The following is a 19,053-nucleotide window of genomic DNA, read 5'->3' as shown; positions in this document are numbered from 1 at the left end:
ACAATAGCTGACTTAAACAATTAGTCAATTAATTTGCAGAATTCTTTCCTTTACAGATAGTCATTGACAGTGGCCCTTGAACTCATCATTTAGAAGGTTCTCAACATACTGAGACCTCAAGGGTTGGACTGGGTTCTGTTCATTGCCACATTTTGCCCATTTGAGAACAGGAGGACCTGGGCACCTTCTGCTTGCTCTGAGGTGGCTCTGAGGTGAGTTTTGGGAGAGGCTGAGTCCTTCCCTTGACCCAGTGTTGAAAGCTTCTCCTGTATATGGGATCTAATTGCAGTTGAAACTCTTTTGATTTATGCTAGGGCCAGGCACAGTGTGGGTGTAACTAGGTTATAAATAAGGCATTGCATAATTTTGGTCTTAACGTGCACAGAGGGCTGTCTTTAAAACGACTGCCAAAAGAAGTGGGATTTCTTGGAAAATAAATATCCTTACTCTATTAGTTTTTAAACAAATAGTGAAAACATATGGTGATCATTTTTTCCAAGAGAAAAAGAAGCCTTTGGGGGAAAAGAAATCAATATTAAAACCACACCTTTGCTGTCTAATTACTCAGTATTGAAATAACAATAGACAGAGATTTCATTCATTTTGAAAAAGTGAAGTTGTACTTTGGGAAAAATAGCTCAGGACGCTAGTGCCAAAATAGAAACCATTAAAATATTTTAGTATCAAGAATGAATTCGTGTTAAAAGGCTATGAATAGAAAGAGCTGAGCTTACAAATGTTAAGCCTATTAAATGGGTTCTTTTAATTCATACCAGGAAATTATATGGAAATAATCCTAGCCTTGAGTCCTGGAACACATCTTAAAATTATTTGGGTTGGAGAGGAGCATGGTGCCATCAAAATGGCCAGCTGGAAACTTCAATATGAGTGTGCACTCACATTTCTGATGTGAATTAATTCAGGAATCATTTGACTCCAAGCTAAACATTTTGCCTGTATCAGGATTTGAGAGTCCTCACCCCAATATTAACAACCTAACAAAGGTTCTTCCCTGCCCATTGTCTGTAGGTGGAGGGAAAAGAGGAAAAAACAAGAGACAGAAGAGAAAAACCAAGTGGGGAAATAAAGGCAGGAGGGGGGTGAAGGAGAGGACAAGGACAGGAGGAGCTTGGAGAGGGGAGGGACTTCTGGGGTTAGCATGAGCCTTTCTAGGGTTTTCTTGTGCTCTTCTGGGCCTCAACTGTAATGACATCCAACAAAAAGCAAGATGGCAGCACAATGTCTCTCATCCAGGAGACAGTTGTTCACATGGGGCACTCTATCTGGGTCAGTGCCCAGCACAGAACCTTACACAGCAGGAATTCCATCCTGCCTGTTGCATGGGATGACACTTGTTCAATAGTGGCACAGTTTTTGCTGACCCAAGACCAGTGTCTCTCCAAGCACTAAGCCAGCAGCCACCTCAGAATCCCACCCAAACGAGGTCACCTCTGACCCTTCCACCTCACGCAGCTTAAGCCTGACCTTTGTGGGTCAAAGTCATCAACCGCTGGGGATTCATGTTCATGGACTTGCTGCTTTAAAGTCAGGTGCTTCTCCTTGTTGGCCAGAAACTCCTGCTCCAGCAGCTCAAGATGTCCCTGCAGTTTCTCCAAGACCTGTTGCAGTGAAGTACTGGAATCATTCACGTGTAAGCCTGTGTGTGTAGTTGTTTTTCCCCAAGACACAATGAGGGTATTTCATACAGTAGTGTCAGAACGAAGCCACCATCCATCTAAAATACAGCCAACCTGAGAACCATCACAACATTCACGACACCCTTGTGGCACACAGTTGAAAAGTACAGTTATTTCTGATTTCTCTCCTAGAACCCACTCGGAGGCCTCTGAATTTCATTATTGGGACATTAATAATCCTACGTGTTTGCAGAATGATTTTTTGCTTATAGAGTACTTTCCCCTTCACTATCTTATTTAATCCACACATCAGTGTTGTAAATATGGTATAGGAGATTTTATTATCCCAGTTTTATAGAGGAGGAAATTAGAGCTCTAGAAATTGTTACAAACCACATGGATCTTAAAAAAGAACTGAAGTTAGAGGACCTGGGATTGAATCCATGGCACTTAGAGGGTGAGATATGGAAGGAACATCAGGAAGTTTAGCCAAGAGCTTCAAATGGATTTTCCAGATGCAGCCTCATGCAGATGAATGTTTAAACTGTACAGGTCAGGATCCAATCTTGATGTAGAGGCTACAATCCCACTGCCCTAGTCGCTAAACGTTCCCTGAGCCCCGCCCATGTTTGACAGAGTTGTATCAGGCACAGCCTCTGATCTCGGGGATTTTTTTCCAGTTGGGAAGAGAGACCATGGAATGGAGCACTTTGCTATGGCTCAATGGAAGAAGTGAGACTTAAGTCAGGCCTAAGGATGCTCAGGAGGGCTTGGACCAGACAGTAGCTGTGAAAATGGAGCGGAAAGGATGAACTGAAGAGATATTGCCAAGGGCAAGAATGTAGCATCATGGAGTTACAGGATCAGACACACCGGGGTTCAAGTCCAGACTGTTACCTACTGATTTATGATTTTAGTCAACTTGAACTCTGAGCCTCAGCTTTCTCATTTGATTTAATAGTAGCCCTCACCTCATATTGTGAAAATTAAATGAGACAATGCCGTGTGAGGAGCATAGTACATACTCAACACGTGGTAGCTGTCATCGTCATTGTAATTAATTCTTACTCTTATTAAAATAAATACACAAGTTTAGAAGTATATTGGCTACAGGGTATAAAAAAGTGGCAAGTGTGATAGATGTTTTCCATTTTCCCCCCAGACCCACCCTCCATCTTTCCCTGTGCCCCAGCCAGGAGGCTGGCCTTCGATGGACGGTATCAGCACAGGCTCCTGTGCTTTGGTTGGTTTCAGCCAATGGAAGGCAGCAGCGAGAGAGAGGAAGTGAAGAAGGACCAGGTAGGGGTCTTTATCTCCTGATGTCCTCCTGCCTGTATCATCATGGATTGTCTGTGCTGCGCTGTGAGAAGCTGCAGGACTTGGCAGCTACTGTCACCACTACCGCTACCCTCCTTGTGCTCCGTTATCTGCCCTTCTCCTGTCCCTCTGCCCCGCGGTCCTTCCATGAGATGCTTCTGTCCCTGCTTGGTTTCCCTTAACCTTGCCTGCACTGTTGTAAAATAACGCCTTATGAAACTCTCCCTTACTCCACTGGAGGAAGCCATCTTGTTCCTGCCAGGACCCTGACTGAACCGTAAATCTCGCAGACAGTGCTTAGGTTTCCATCTTGGGAGGCAGGAAGAATGTGAACCCCTCAACAAAAATGAGGAATCTGGAAAGGTCAGCAGGTTTGGATGACGGTGTCACTGTTGGACAAGGCAGAACGTTCAGTGAGAGTGGGGAATCCAGATGAAGATCAGCACACACATTTGGAGCCATAGGTGAGAAGTGATTCAGGAATTGGGAGCATGAAAATGGTGGTTAAAGCCATGAGGAGGGACTAGGTGTTTACAGGGAAGAGGAAAGTGAAGAAAGCCAGTTATGAATTATAATTTAGGCTCTTGGAATTTTAATTGTGTTATAGCTCGGAAGAAGTTAGGGCATAGTTTTCTTGCCATAAATGTAGCTCATTTAACTCTCTTAACTCTGAGATGGGAACACATGCTACGTGTCTAAGATCGTACAACCAATACATAGAACTAGGATGTCTGCTCCAAAAGCCAAATGCTTTCTACGATGTTGTGCTGCTTGCACTGAGAAGGTTAGTTTTAGCCCCGTCTGGCCTTCCTCCACCAGGGAAGCAAATGGGCCTGGATCTCTCAGGCCAAGGCTGACGCTGTCAGGAGTCACCTTGACTCTCCTCTCAGTCCCAACATGAGTCCTCACACACCCTCTAACACAGGAAGAAACTTCCCTGAATCGAGGCCTCAGAAGGCTAATGCTTTGAACCAATTCTCTGCTTTGCTTGACCCTTTACAATTCTGTGTTCTCCCAGTTTCTTGAAAGCCTGGGGGTTTGGAGATCTCCTTTATCATTCACGTGTTAACTCTCACAATCTGGTGTCCATAGATCCACCACTTCATTGAAATCAGGGTTGCCAAGGTCCCTCATGACTTCTTGGTTGCCAGGCCCAATGCACACCTTGCTTTCCTTCCTTGCTTGAACATTTGATGGTGAGGCCCCCTCCCCTCTTCTCAAAACCCTCTTTCCTCTTGGCTTCTATAGTTCAGCCCCTTCCAGGTCTGCCTTGGCCTTCTGGGTCCCTCCCCATCAGTCTCCTTTGTGGACCCCTCTTTTTTTACCTGCCCCTGGTTGTGGTTTCCCATGATTCTGTCCTTGGATTTCTTCACTGCTTCCTCTGCATGTTTGCCTAGGCAGCCTCCTACACCTCACAGCTTCAGCCTACAACTATACCCACATCTACATTTCTGACCCAGACAACTCCTCCGAGGTTCAGATCCATTGCTCTAATTGCCTACTGGACCTCTCCAATCGGATGTCCTATAGGTACCTCAAAATGTCCCGAACTGAACTTGACATCTTGCCTCCTGCCTTCCTCCCACACCCATTCAGAACTGGATTCTCTACTTTTATTCCTGACCTTTGTTACCCAAGCTAGAAATCTGGAACTCATCCAAACCTCCTCCCTTCCTTTGTTTACCGCAATCAATCTGCCACCACTTTCTTAAATTTTTAGACTTGGCCCCCTCGCCATCCTCATTGCCAGCCTTGGTTTAGGACCTCATAACTTGTTGCCTAGATTATGACTTTCTAGACAATCTCTGTCCCTATTGTCTTGCCCCCATGGTGACTGCTGTTCTCAGCTTTAAATCCTCTACTGTTGCCCCTTCACTCCATCTCAGAATGAAATTAATCTAAGCTCCTCAGCATGGGGTAAAGGTTTTTCAGGATGTGGTCCTTATCTACCTCCCTAGTCTCCTCCCTCCCCCCTGAGCTCCATCTGGTCAATTACAGAGTCATACAGTTCCTCACGCCCTCAGCACTTTCTTGTCCCTGGGCCATTGCACCTGCTGATTCCTTTTCCTGGAACACCTTTGCCCCTACTCTGCCAAGCTCACTCATATTCTTCCTACAGTGCCTAGCTCAGAGGTCACTTCCAGGAAGCCTTCCAAAGTGCCCTCTAACTGGCAAGGGTGAGCCCCTTCAAGGCTGCCATGAGCACCATATGTAACCTTCCTCAAGCTGTATGTTACTTGTTTATTTGCCAATCTTTTGTTCCTAGGAGACTGTAAGCCACTTGAAAAAGAAATTGTTTCTTTATCTCCAAATTTCCACTGCCTGGTATAGAGTCTGGGTCATAGAAAGTACCCCCATAGATGTTTGTTGAATGAACCTATGAGTTATTTGATTAATATGACAAAAGAATAAATAATGAAGTATGCCTCTTAACATTTGGGCATACTTTAACTAATTAACATTAGTTTTTGTCTATGCTGCCTGATTTCTGAAGCACAGCCTGCCCTGAGCTTTTCTCATGTCCTTTACATCAGGACTTCTGGCCACCTGTATTGTTGCTGATCCAATGGCCTAAACAACTCTTCAGCTTTTTTTTCCCCCTAGCAGTCTCAGATCTTTGTCCCGTTGCCATGCTTCACTCCCACTTCCCATGACCCTGGCACTGAGGAACAAGTCTGTGGTTACAACATAAATTAGTGATTTGATTAAAGGCAACAGCAAGCAAGAATGTAAAAGTCAAAGACTTTGGTCTTAAAAGCATAGCTTCAAGATCTTCAGATACTGGCAATTTTTATAGCCTGTATCCCCTAGGACCCATCAAATCTGGATGTGCTTGACCTTTATGACATGTTATTCTCTTGAACCTACCATGGTCTCAGACTTATTATGGGATGACTGTTAAGGAATAATAGCCATAAATAATATATCCCTTGAGAAGGACAAAGGGCTGTATGCATATAGAAATAGAATTCTAAGCTCTCTTAGTCCCTGTAACACAAAGATAGCTTAATCTTCAGCAAAACATTTCTTGCCAGAGCATTTCCGCTCCCACCAATGTAGAGAAAACAAGATGCTGTTAAGTCATTTGTATTTTCCCACATCAAATTCCCTAATGAAGATTTTAAAAACAGGATAAAATTTATTACCAGCCTCCTGTCTTGCAAATGATAAGGAGAGTCCTGTGCTATGCTTTTGGAAAATTCTTTTACCTGCAGTGGAAAAAAAAAGCAATGCTTCATTAATGGCTTGGTGTCCTGTTTGAATCTGATTATTTCTATTATTCATAGTAAGCTTTAAAAATATTACTTTAGTCTTCAGTTGATCGGTCTGTTCTTTTAACTTCTGACACATCTGTTTCCCTTGGGATATCTTTTGAAATATGTAAGAACTTGAGGGATGGTCTTTCTGAGAAGTAGATGGCAACTTAGAGACATTTGTCTCAGATTCTACTCCTGTATAAGAAAGAGTAAGTTTTGATTATCATTGTGATTTTATTAAGAACTGAAAACAGAAATCTGTGGCAATCACCACTGTTTGCTATCAAAATAATTTTTTTCAAAAAATGTATCTTTTTTTTTACTTTTTTTTGAAATATAGTCAGTTTACAACATTGTGTCAGTTTCTGGTGTCCAGCACAGTGCTTCAGTCATTACATGTATTTGTTTTCATATTCTTTTTCACCATAAGCTACTACAAGATATCAAATATAGTTCCCAGTGCTATACAGTATAAACTTGTTTATGTATTTTGTATATACCAGTAAGTATCTGCAAGTCTCGAACTCCCAATTTATCCCTTCACACCCCCCAAAATATATATTTAAATCAAAGAGGTTTAAAAATACTAGTACCTGCAAGATGTTCTTGGTGGATATGTATTGTGGGCTCCATCTGCACAATTAAAGGATAAGAAAACATTACTGTTGAGAATCACCAGCGATGCCATTATTCAGAATGACCCCACGTGTTCTGGTCATCATGGAGGTAACCAGTGTTGTGTCAAGAGCTGACGCCCTGATGCCAAGGTTGAATTGCACCCTGACACTTACCTGTCGGGTGACCCAGAGCAATTTCTTCATCACTGTGAACCTCAAGTTCCTCAGCAGTAAGATGGGGATGGTAATAGAACCGACCCCATCACGTTGAGTGTTACTGTAATACCTGGTATGCGGTAATCATTTAATACATGTTAGCTGTTACTGCTATCATGTTTGATATTATTATGTGGAATACTCAGACATGTCTCCTAAAACTAGACCGTAAGCTCCACAAGGGCAGGAACCATTGCTGGTCTCGTCACCAGTTCTGTTGCTGGTGCTGTCACTAACACTGAACACAATGGTAGCCACACTCCAGAGAATAATATAAAACAGTATGCATTAAGTTCCAAATGTGTCAAGATAGTAATTGTTTACACAGGACATGCCCTTTTCTCACCACAGGCTAATTGGACAAGAGTTCAAATTCCAGAGTGATTTACCTGGAGGGTCTGCCCATTGTTCCCAACACACATAGCTCAGAAACACGCTAGAGAGCTGTTATAGTGGCCAAACTAGACGATGATTGTTGTAAATATCTCAGTTACGTGATGGACATGGAACCAACAGGGTCCAGTTCTCCAACCTGAACTGACAGGACCGAAGAGAATCAGACACCTGACTTCAGACTCCCATTGCTAGAGATGGATGAACTTGACATCCATTCTGCCCCTACTAACCACAGGGCACTGAGGACTGTGCCCACCCAGGGGTGTTCTCCTGCAAGCAGAGTGAGGAACTCGGGGTCTTCCCCATGTCACAGGGGTGCAGATTTCCCCAAGACTGAGAGAAGCATTCCAGTCAAGGCCAGGTGGGCTGCTGGCTCCAGGTATGTGGGGGGGTGGGGGGATGGAGGTAGGGGTGAGGTGGTTCTGCTCAAACTCCCCAGAACATTCAGTTGAAAGAGAAGGCAGATGAAGCATGAAGGGGTGGAAATGGAAAAAGGCAGAGTGTTCAGTCAGGGTGCCCTTCATATGACTCTTAAAAGAAAGATCACACAGTCCTGGCAAAGTGCCAGAGAACTAAACTATTGACTCTCTCATTAGTGTAAACTTACCTAACTATTGAACCTCCAACAGTCAATGAGATCCTGAGCCTGAGTGTGTTAGGAAGGGGAGCTGGAAGGATGGGAAGACGAGGAAAGGGGAAATAGTATAAATTAAACATTAACAAAATCTTGTACTAAATAGTTGCCAATAGAACAGTCTTGAAATATGTTATTAAAGATCTTAATTCAATTCAATTTAGCATTCATAACCTAGGGCATAATATATACAAACACAGGGCCAGGCCTCTTGGGGAACTTAGGCAATTAGGAACTTAGAAAAATGAAGACAAGTTTGCTGCTTCTGGAGTCTTCAAGTCTAGAGGAAGAAACAAATGTTTCCAAATTATTATGGTCCAAAACAGGCTGAGATAAACACTCTGACAGAATACTAAACAAACAAGGGTGGGAAAGCCTGTGATTGAGTGGTGGGGGTGGAGATTCTGAAAAGTCCTGTGGCCAACGAGGAATTGAAGGAAGCAATGAAAATGAGCAGGTCCTCATGCTCAGAGATGAGATGTTCCACGTAAGGCAGGAGCTCAGAGAGGGCAGAGCCAGCCAGATATCCGAGGATGACTCCTGGGGGAGGGGAGCTCAGTTTAGAAGGGTAGGATGACATTAAAAAATGGGGAAACTCAAATTCCAGGTTAAAGTGTTTGGCTTTTATTCTATTACGTGTTGTTGTTAGTCCAGCCCCTGATTCTTCTTGTGACAATACCTACTGAGCTTCTAAGAGGTCAAGGTACTGGTGCAGAACCCAGAACCACAGACCCAGAACTCAGTTCCATGTACCTTCCAAAGACCCACCCTGATATAAATGAGCAATGGCCCTGATTATGTATTTCCTGGAGACTTCTTTCACTCACCTCTATCTGTTGTGAAAGTTCAGTAGTTTTCCATTTCTCCTCTTGGTTTTCAATGTAATTTGACCTAGATGTGCGTTCTGAAATACCTTGCACGATAGCTGACTTGTATCTCAATGTAGGAGAGAAACAGGCTTGTTTATCTGCTGTAGGTGGTTTATCAATGATGTTATTTTTAGGAATTTTCACTTTGGGAGCAACCTTAGAGAACCAGTAATCAGAGAACCAGTAATGAACTTGACCTTGGCCATATTTGAACCTGTTGCCTGAACTTGCCTTTCCACCCTGCTGTTTTGGGGGTGTCTTCCCTTGGCAACTTTTTTGTTTGTCACTTGTACTCTTGATTTTAGTTAGAAAATTTGAATTTTCTTGATGGCTGCCTTCTCCATCAGTCACTGGCTCTTCTAAATCAGAGGTGTTTTCTTCTGTCGTGGTTGGAGAACAAATAGGGTGATTGCTGTTTTCACCATCCCTTTTGGGATCAAGTTGGTCACTGAGTTCTGGGGATTGTTCTGTTGGCCAAGAATTCTTAACATACTGCAAAATAGTATTTTTAGTAGCCTCATCAAAACTGTCAGCAGGAGAGATCTCTGGGAGAGTTTCACAATTAATGCCTTGACCTCTTGAGAATTCCTCTTTGCAAAGATGATGGAGTAAAATATCAGAAATGTTGGACTTTGAAGGGTCTCCTTCATTAGCTGGACCATGAAGATTCATGGGGCATGGTTCCTCTTTAACACATTTTGTGCTGACAGGATTTTCAGTCATTTTATCCAGCGTCGTGGCCATGTCTCCCTTCCTGCAGGTCTCTCTATGTGTAGCCTTTTCTTGTGGGTCTTCTGCTGCTAAATTAATTTGATTTGAGATATGAGGGGTGTCATTTTTTGAGCTAAACTTATGATCACTGTATATCTCAATTTGGGAGAAATCCACATCATAAGGCAAATCCTCCTCTTGTTTAGAAGTTGTATCTTCTGAGAAATCAGCCTCATCCATGTATGTGCTGCCTGACCTTTATCCCTTGCTGCCTGGTCCTGATGTTCTTAATGGTCACGATAGATCTGGTTTTCATTGATTGTCTTCATTGTGTGTCCTAGCCTGTGCAAAATGGAAAGAGCCTCATTGCTAGAGATAATGTATGTCATGTAGAAAACTATGAAACTGTGCTTGTCCTGTTGTCTATGTCAGAACCAAATAGAAGCTTTTCATCTAGAGAAAATGCAGTTATAATCCTGAAGGCGGGAAACTCAGCCAAGAGCAACCCATTTTAAATACTATATTAACATAATCAGTGGTGTATAAACAAGGAATAAAAAGGGGGGGGGTGCTAAATTTTTCATCCGTTACATTTTGAGGGAGCCATTGGTCTCTAGTTAATGACCAAATATTTATCAACTTCTCTTATGAAATGCTGTTTGAAATTTGTTCTCCCCAAATAGGAGCTTGGGATGGATGTAAAAGATTGATTTCTTTTAAAGCACTGTGGCTGCCACCTGTCCACACGTCACTGATGGACCTCTAAGTTATGTGACTCTGAAAGCTGGCTCAGCTCAAACATAATCACCCACCTTCTCTGTTCTGGTGATTTTTCATCTGTCCCTCCAGATATTCTAGTTCCATTCTCCTGATTTTCCCTTGTAAGCTAGAGAAAGGTGGAGATGGACTGACAGAAATAGGACCAAGGAACAAAAGGCCCTTTGAACACCTGGAGGCCAGTCTGTCACCGAGCATCCCTCTTCTGATTAGAACCCAGGCAGGACCCAGTTCAAGAAGCTGTCTTGCTCTGAGCAGTCCTGCCAAGCTCTGTCCGTCTGGGGGTATCAGTGTGTCTTGGGGAGACTCCTGAAAATGGTCAGAGCAAAACCAGCTGCCACTTGGTATGTCTTTTATTCTTTTAAATAAAGTTGAAAACATCCATTTAGATCTCTCTTTTTGATTTATAAGGTCAGGACAACTTCTTAGAACTAGTAAAATTACCTTCGGTGCTAGGTGGAGTAACTAAGGCTCTGACTCAACCATGGGACCCGCAATCACCAGCCGGCCTCCCTTGTCTACATAGTGACAGGGCTGGACGAGCAGCTCTCTGAGGTCCTCTCCCCCATCTAAGTTTTTATGAGTCTATGAACTTATGATTTATTATATAACCTATAAAGCTAAAGTAATATGTTTGATCAAAACTACATGAGCTAAATTCTCCAAGAAAGGAATAAAAACTAAATGTGGTAAAGATATCTATAAAACATTGTACAAAAATTTGAATTTGTAGATATGTACCAATGTTAGAGAACTCAGATAAAAAATATTTTGTTTAAAGTGAGAGAGAGAATAAAAAACAATTTCTTCTGTATAGCACAGGGAACTATAATCAATATCATGTGGTAACCTATAATGAAAAAGAATACAAAACCAAATATATGTATGACTGAACTATTATGCTGTACACCAGAAATTGACACATTGTAACTGACTATACCTCAATTTAAATAAATAAATAAATAAACTTAAAAACAAATATATACATACAAAATGCACAAATACTGTCTTTCACCAAACTCAATTTTACAGGAAAAAATAAATCAAAATTAATGTGAATGTTTCTGAGATTTTAATTCTCAGAGATAGTTCCCTGGTATCCCAAATCCAAATAAGCTTATTTTGACATTTTAAAAAATAAAAAAAAAATAAAGTGAGAGAGAGAGAGAGAGAAGAAGATGGTGGAAGAGAAGAGGAAGAAGAATTTTCATTGCTTAACAATCAGAATTACTTGAACAGTCTAGTATCAACTGTAAAGTGAGGTGTAGGAACAGAATTACAGGCTATTCCAACCAAAGTTGAAGAATGAGGCAAACACTTCCCAGGAAAGTAAAAAGGAATTGGGAGACCTGAATTTGAATTTCAGCTTCTCCACCTCATTCATTATATGCCATCAGGCAACTTACTTAACTTTTCTGAGTCTTAGTTTCCTCTTCTGAAAAATGCAAATCATAATAATACCTAGTTCACAGAATTACTAGATGAGTATGAGATAAAGTATGTAAAGCTCTCGGCATACTGCTTTGTATAGAGCGAGCATTCCATAATGGTAGTTTAAAAATGAAAAACAAAACCAATCTCGGTGTTGGAGTACTGAAGAATGCCCAGGTACAGAAGACTAGGTACTCTTTTATCTGTGGGATATTTACAGATAAAGGGAGAAATGGCATATATGAAACATGGTCTCTATAGGAGCCTTAAAACTGCTTTAAAAATCTACCTGTAAATGAATTTATTGTTTGATGGTGAAAATTATCAATAATTTTAGATAAAACATTATCTAAGACATCCAACTGTCCAACAAGTACATGAAAAGATGCTCAATATTGCTAATCATCAGGGAAATACAAAGCAAAACCACAATGAGATACAGCCTAACACCTGTCAATGGCTGTCATCAAGAAGAAAAGAGATAACAAGTGTTGACAAGGATGTGGAGGAAAGGGAACCTTTGTACAGTGTCATTGGAAATGTAAATTGGTTCAGCCACTATGGAAAACAATATGAAAGTTCCTCAGGAAATTAAAAATAGATCTACCATATGATCCAGCAATTCTACTTCTGGGTACACACCCGAAGGAAATGAAAACAGGATATCAAAGAGATACCTGCGCTCCCATGTTTATTGCAACATCATTAACAATAGGCAAGATATGGAAATAACCTAAGTGCCCATCAGTGGATGAATGGATAAAGAAGAGGTCTTATATATAATGAAAACGAAGGACATCCTTCCATTCATGATAATTAATGGATCTTGAGGACATTGTACTAAGTGAAATGTCAGAAAGACAAGTATTGTATGATATAACTTATATGTGGAATCCAGAAAGGTCAGACTCATAAAAACAGAGCATAGAATGGTGGTTACCAGGGAAGGGAAGGGGCAGGGTGATAAGACAGATGTTGTTTAAGGGCATAAATTTGCAATGGGCAGTAAATTAGTCCTAGAGATCTAATGCACAGTATAATGAATATAGACTGCAATATTATATTATAATCATCAAACTTGTTAATAGATTAGAACTTAATTATTCCAACCACTTAAAAAAATAATTATATAACATGAGAGAGGTCTAAGTATCACTACAATGGTAATTGTATTACAATATATAAATGTATCAAGTTAACATTATACCTTGAAATTATACATTGTTATATGTCAGATATATTTCAATATTAAAAAGTTGTCTAATTTTGTACGGAAAAAATCATCTTTAAATGCCTACAGACAAAAGAGAAGAGAAAGGTGAATTCTAGTTTTGCAGGACTTTTAATGACCCAAGTTACAGCTCTAGACTCATCCTCACGCCTTCTTTGTATCTTGAGGTGCTCACTGCTGAGCTCTAAGCCCTTCTCGCTAAGGAAGAAAAGCCCCTTTGTTAGCCAGATCCTAGTTTCTAAGATATCATTCCATTTAAACTGATAAAATTTAGTTTTTGCTATGACTCTTAAGAAAAAGAAGAAAACGAGCAATCACCAAGACAAGCTAGAAGACTGAGGAACTCTGTCATTATAAACAGGAAAACAGCTTCTGTCATTATTATTGTTATTTTTGTGTGTGCTTGCAAAATATTAAAAAAAAATTTCTATCAAAGGAACCTACATCCTTAGAATTGTAATGGGCCCCTTACAAGTAGCTGGAAGGAACTGGAGCATCTTCCCACATCAATACTCGGCTCAGTCTTGCAATCCAAAGGTGCATCCGAAGAGATTCCAACAGAACCCTTCTAGAAAACCCAATTTGGTTTACTGAGTTCAGGAGAATATATCTGGGGCCATGACTACTTATGCAGCTGTACTGACCATTGTGTGCTCAGCAATAGCTCACAAATCACCCTGCGAGTGAACCCTTGGAGCAAATGAGGCCAGCACATCATAGTGCTCTCACCCTGTGGAAACAGTTTAGTCTGGGCCCGGAAGAGGGATGAACAACACAGTGCTCACTACACTGACAGCTCTTCCTGCAGGTTTACCTTCTTATGAAGTCTGATTTTGGTGCAGAAGTGCTGGCTTAACCTCCCTAATTTGCCTAGTTTAAGAGAAGAAGATAAACGCAGCTGGGATGACTGGGGAGCTGATAGAATCGATGAAGAATGTCTACAGATGGAAACACCAAAACTTCTTAGTGGTTAGAGGTCAAAGATGATCAGCGAATCATTGTTTCTGGCTGGTAGGTGATGTTTGTTCTATTCACCAGGCCCATTTAGTGTTAGTACAAACGTTATATGTCATGTTATACATCAGAGGATTGTTTCCATCTTCAAAGGAAAACTGTGGGGCCGTGTGCCTGAGACAGTCTTGTAGCCTCACCCTCAATGCCTTCTGTTCTATGTTGAAACCTCTGCTAGCCTCCAAACAGAGTGTATATGGCCCAGAGGTAGAGGAGAAAGCAAGCGTTTTTTCTACCAACACTTCCCTGCCTCCTTCCACTAGAGAACTTAACACTTAGCATTTAGATCCTGAACCCCACTCTTCTAAGATAACCCTACTGACTGTAATGAAACTAGGAGTTGACTATTGGAGGCAATGATTCAACAATCCAAATTCTTCTTACTCCTTTACGTGTGTCATTAAGAACGTAACTAGAGCAGGGGAGGGTATAGCTCAGTGGTAGTGTGTGTGTGCTTAGCAATGCAAAAGTCCTAGGTTCAATCCCCATTACCTCCATTAAAATAAATAAGGAAATAAACCTATATACCTTCCCCCCTTAAAAACAGAAAAATGATACTTTCTTTTAAAAAGAATGTAACTAGGTTACAATTAGGAGCTTTAAGTACATGATCCACTGATATGTTGTTCTGCATAAAGCAATATGCTCTGTCTTCAGCCAGCACATGCCGCAGTCAACACCAAGAGGTCAACAGTGGCAGTGGCAATAGAGACTCACCTCCATCCTGGGATCCCGGACATCCTGGAGTGAACCACTGAAGGGACTTGTAATACAGATGAGCAACCCTTTCATTCTAAATCATCTTTCTTTTTCTTTTTTTTTCAATAGTTGGGAGTTGGGTGCAATTGAATGAAAGAAAAAAAACCCTGAGCTTCAAAATCATGGTGTGCCTGCTTCCTCTGGGTCCCTTCAGCTGTAAGCAATCCGCTTTGCAGACTACACAGGGAACTTCTGATGTGATCTAAACTAGTCTTTTTCTTTTTTCTTTTCTGGTCTTTTAAGAGCATTCAAAAATACTTAGCTTGACTCTGTTTTCATTTTCAAATTCTCTCACTGTATTCCTAGCTCAAGATTTCTGTATACCCATGAAAGCAAATAGGAGATGGCTCCGAATAGTAAGTCGTAGGCCACACCCACAGGCCAGGTAGCCATGGATTTTGTATCCAGTGTATGGTGTTTCTAGATGAAAATATTTTCAAAGGTAATGTGATACAAGGCTCCCTCTGCAATGACTGCATTGGATTACACTCTGGCAATCCTATCAGCTAACTCTGTCTCAGAAAGCTGGGGTGCTCCCAAATGCAGCACCTATGGCTGTAACCAGACACCATTCAGGGCGTCCGTCTGCTTCATCCCGTTACTGTTGAGTGACAGGAGGGAGACACTGAGAAGGAGCAACAAACCAATCCAATTCTCCCTCGAGAGCCCATGGATAAATTATGCATAGTCAGTCTTAGCAAGGTAGGCCTCCTATGAGTGTGCGTGAATTTGATGACCAGCTGCTACAAGTTATTTATCCTGAAACTACTTTAAAAGAACAAAAAATCTTTTGAAACTGAGCAAACTGGCATATGGAGACGCTTCCTCTTGGCGCTTTACCAGCAGCCTTCACTTGTTTTCCTTGCCCTTTTGGGGGTCAAAGCTGTCTTTTTATCCAGTTTTCCCATTAACATAGCCATATGATCATCATCGATTATCTGATTTATATGATTTATATTGTAAACAGTGGACATTTGCTATGCTTTGGGAACATATAGAAAATGCTTGTCAATTGATTTTCTAAAAATAATTTTTTTTAATTGAAGTATAGTCAGTTTACAATGTTGTGTCAGTTTCTGGTGTACAGAACAATCATTCAGTCATACATGAACATACATATATTCGTTTTCATATTCTTTTTCCTTATAGATTACTACAAGATATTGGATATAGTTCCCTGTGCTATATAGAAGAAACTTGTGTATGTATCTTATATATAGTAGTTAGTATCTGCAAATCTCAAATTCCCAATTTATCCCTTCCCACCCACATCCCCCCTGATAACTGTAAGTTTGTTTTCTGTCTGTGAGTCTTTTTCTGTTTTGTAAGTAAGTTCATTTGTCTTTATTTTTAGATTCCACATATAAGTGGTATGGTATTTTTGTTTCTCTTTCTGGCTTACATCACTTAGAATGACAATCTCCAGGTCCATCCATGTTGCTGCAAATGGCATTATTTTATTATTTTCTGTGGCTGAGTACTATTCCATTATATAAATATACCACAACTTCTTTATCTAGTCCTCTGTCAATGGACATTTAGTTTGTTCCCGGTCTTGGCTATTGTAAATAGTGCTGCTATGAACATTAGGGTGTATATATCTTTTCGAATTAAAGTTCCCTCTGGATATATGCCCAGGAGTGGGATTGCTGGATCATATGGTAAGTCTATTTTTAGTCTTTTGAGGAATCTCCATGCTGTTTTCCATAACGGCTGCACCAAACTACATTCCCACCAGCAGTGTAGGAGGGTTCCCTGATTTTCTAAAAGTAATTCTAATGAGAAATTTTAAAACACACTTGTATATAATGTGTATATATATATATAATATAATGTATATTTTTTTAATGCTCATCCTTTTCCTAAACTTTCTAGCTTGCTTTGGCAACCTCTGCCTAGAGATAAGGAGGGTGAGAATACTTTAGAAAAAATTCTTTCTCTTTTATTTAAAGAATTATTCTTTCCTCCCCAACCTTCTACCCTCATCTAAAGGAAGAAAATTGACTTGAAATCATAAATTTTAAAAAAGAATAAAATGTAAATTTATTATACATTGATGCCTATTTGTGCTCTTCAAAATGATTTCTAAGTTATGATTTTGATTAAAAATAATCTAACCTTGTACTAGAAAAAATAATCTAAAGAATGAATCCCCAAATTTCTATGTGGTAGGATTATAGGTAAATCTTATTTTCTTATTAGAGCTGTTCCTTCATTTATTAAACAGATATTCATTGAACATACCTAGTAGGTGCAGGGCACTATGCTAGGTCCTGGGTTGAAAGGAAATATAGAAAATGGTTAGGTGTGTGAACTTTGGTGCCAGGCTGAGTTTGTAGCTAAGCTCTGCTGCTTATTAGCTGTGTAACCTTGGATGGGTTGTTTAACTTCTTTGTTCCTCAGTTTGTCCCTCTGTAAAAAGGTGACATTAATAGCACAAATAGGATTGTGAGGCTCATGAGAGTTGTTTTTTAAAATCATTACATGTAGTACTTACTACAGGCCTTACACTGTACTAAGCATTTTACAAATAGTAATTCATTAATTGCAATGCAAAGAATTTATAATGTCATATATTATAAATAGCGATAAGTGTTATGAAATAGGAAAAGAATGTAGGAATGAAGGGAAACTTTCCCAAGATAAGATAAGCAGGGAAGGGCTCTCTGAGGACTTACTTTTCAAGCTGGACCAGTCATGTAAAGAGTTGGGGCAGAATGTTCTGGTAGGGGATGTGTGTGCAAAGACCTGAAGATGAAAAAGAACTCTGCATATTGGGGAAGCTGAAAGAAGCTAGTATGGATGGTGGCAGTGAAGATTAAAGAAATAGATATCTTGGCTGCATCTACTGCGAGGATGAAGACCATTCTCAGCGATGAGACTGTCAGCATTACAGAAAATGTTGACATCACTTTGAAGGGACGCACAGTTACTGTGAAGGGTCCCAGAGGCACCCTGAGGAGGGACTTCAGTCACATCAATGTAGAACTCAGTTTCCTTGGAAAGAAAAAGAAGAGGCTCCAGGCTGACAAATGGTGGAGAAATAGAAAAGAGCTGGCTACCGTTGGCGCTATCTGTAGTCATGTACAGAACACGATCAGCGGTGTTACACTGGGCTTCCGTTTCAAGAGGAGGTCTGTGTGTGCTCACTTCCCCGTCCACGTCGTCATTCTGGAGAATGGTTCTCTTGTTGAAATCCGAAATTTCTTGGGTGAAAAATATATCTGCAGGGTTCAGGTGAGGCCAGGTGTTGCTTGTTCAGTATCTCAGTCTCAGAAAGATGAGTTAATTATTGAGGGAAACGACATTGAACTGGTATCAAATTCAGCTGCTTTGATTCAGCAAGCCACGACAGTTAAAAACAAGGATATCAGAAAATTTGGGGATGATATCTATGTTTCTGGAAAAGGAACAGTTCAGCAGGCTGGTGAATAAGATCTAAGTTGTCCGGCTACTGAAACAGCAAGATGCCAGACGATTCTTCAGATTCATTGGTGATATTTTAAGGATGCAATAAAAGCTTTATTGATCTGGGCCTTTTTCTTAAACTGATTATTGTTTCCAGCTATTTGGTCAGTAAGCAGTTAAGTAAATGTTAGTGTGAGAAGGACAATAACAGAAGGAATAGGACTTTTCTTTCTAGTAAGATTTAATGGGAGTCTGGCTTTGAAGGAATAGTAAGGGTATTTCAGGCAAGGGGAATATGGGTACTAGTGACAGGCGACACCACATGGCTGTTCATTATTGGATGTAGAACCTTGGGGGAAGGTGTCTGTAATTTTGCAGATGCACGAATTTGACTACTTTTGAGGCAAATGTGCCTGAGTCGCTTGTATACCGGTAACTTTTTGTGAAAAAGCAGCTGAGAAGTGAAACAAAGTGATACAGCCTTAGTAAGAATTAGAAGATGGAGTTAATTTGTATTCATGATACACACGGTTGCTGTGGTCCAAGTTTCTCTTAGTCTTGCCATTTACTCCTGTGTCCTAGTCCTTGATATTTAAAAAACAAAACAAAACAAAAACTGATAATCTTCCCATAAAAAGAAGAAATAGATGTCTTTAAGACATAAGACATATTTTAGAGGAAAAATCAACAGAAACTGGCACTGTGTGAAAGTAGGTGAGGGTGAGGGAGAAATTAATCATGACTCCTTGGTCATGCTTTCTTGTATTTCTAAGTACTTTATA

At 40.5% G+C, this 19,053-nt stretch overlaps 1 protein-coding gene, 1 long non-coding RNA gene and 1 pseudogene across 3 annotated transcripts in view; 2 read left to right on the top strand and 1 right to left on the bottom strand.

Annotated features, from left to right (window-relative positions):
- Nucleotides 1–13,753, bottom strand: part of AKNAD1 (AKNA domain containing 1) — a 37,552-nt gene extending 23,799 nt beyond the window's left edge. Inside the window, exons 1-6 of one of the 2 annotated variants that reach the window (XM_072968080.1) lie at nucleotides 13,538–13,753; nucleotides 8,902–9,996; nucleotides 6,805–6,844; nucleotides 6,261–6,406; nucleotides 6,101–6,163; nucleotides 1,486–1,619 (exon numbers count right to left, since the gene is read on the bottom strand). In XM_072968080.1, coding sequence (XP_072824181.1) covers nucleotides 1,486–1,619; nucleotides 6,101–6,163; nucleotides 6,261–6,406; nucleotides 6,805–6,844; nucleotides 8,902–9,894 — 1,376 coding nt within the window. In that variant the 5' untranslated portion in view covers nucleotides 9,895–9,996; nucleotides 13,538–13,753. The remainder of the gene's footprint in view (nucleotides 1–1,485; nucleotides 1,620–6,100; nucleotides 6,164–6,260; nucleotides 6,407–6,804; nucleotides 6,845–8,901; nucleotides 9,997–13,537) is intronic. The other variant, XM_006197386.3, reaches the window with a different exon arrangement.
- Nucleotides 13,754–13,829: 76 nt separating this feature from the next.
- Nucleotides 13,830–14,974, top strand: LOC140698272 (uncharacterized). The gene is made up of 2 exons (XR_012075929.1): nucleotides 13,830–14,104; nucleotides 14,762–14,974. It is a non-coding gene; the product is annotated as an uncharacterized lncRNA (long non-coding RNA).
- Nucleotides 14,975–17,055: 2,081 nt separating this feature from the next.
- On the top strand, nucleotides 17,056–18,477 carry LOC102527516 (large ribosomal subunit protein uL6 pseudogene; annotated as a pseudogene).
- The last annotated feature ends 576 nt before the right edge of the window (nucleotides 18,478–19,053 follow it).

Source organism: Vicugna pacos, chromosome 9 (genome assembly GCF_048564905.1).
Source record: "Vicugna pacos chromosome 9, VicPac4, whole genome shotgun sequence".
NCBI lineage: Eukaryota > Metazoa > Chordata > Mammalia > Artiodactyla > Camelidae > Vicugna > Vicugna pacos.
Note: the sequence above shows the minus strand (reverse complement) of the source record. Positions and strands in the feature narration are given on the sequence as shown.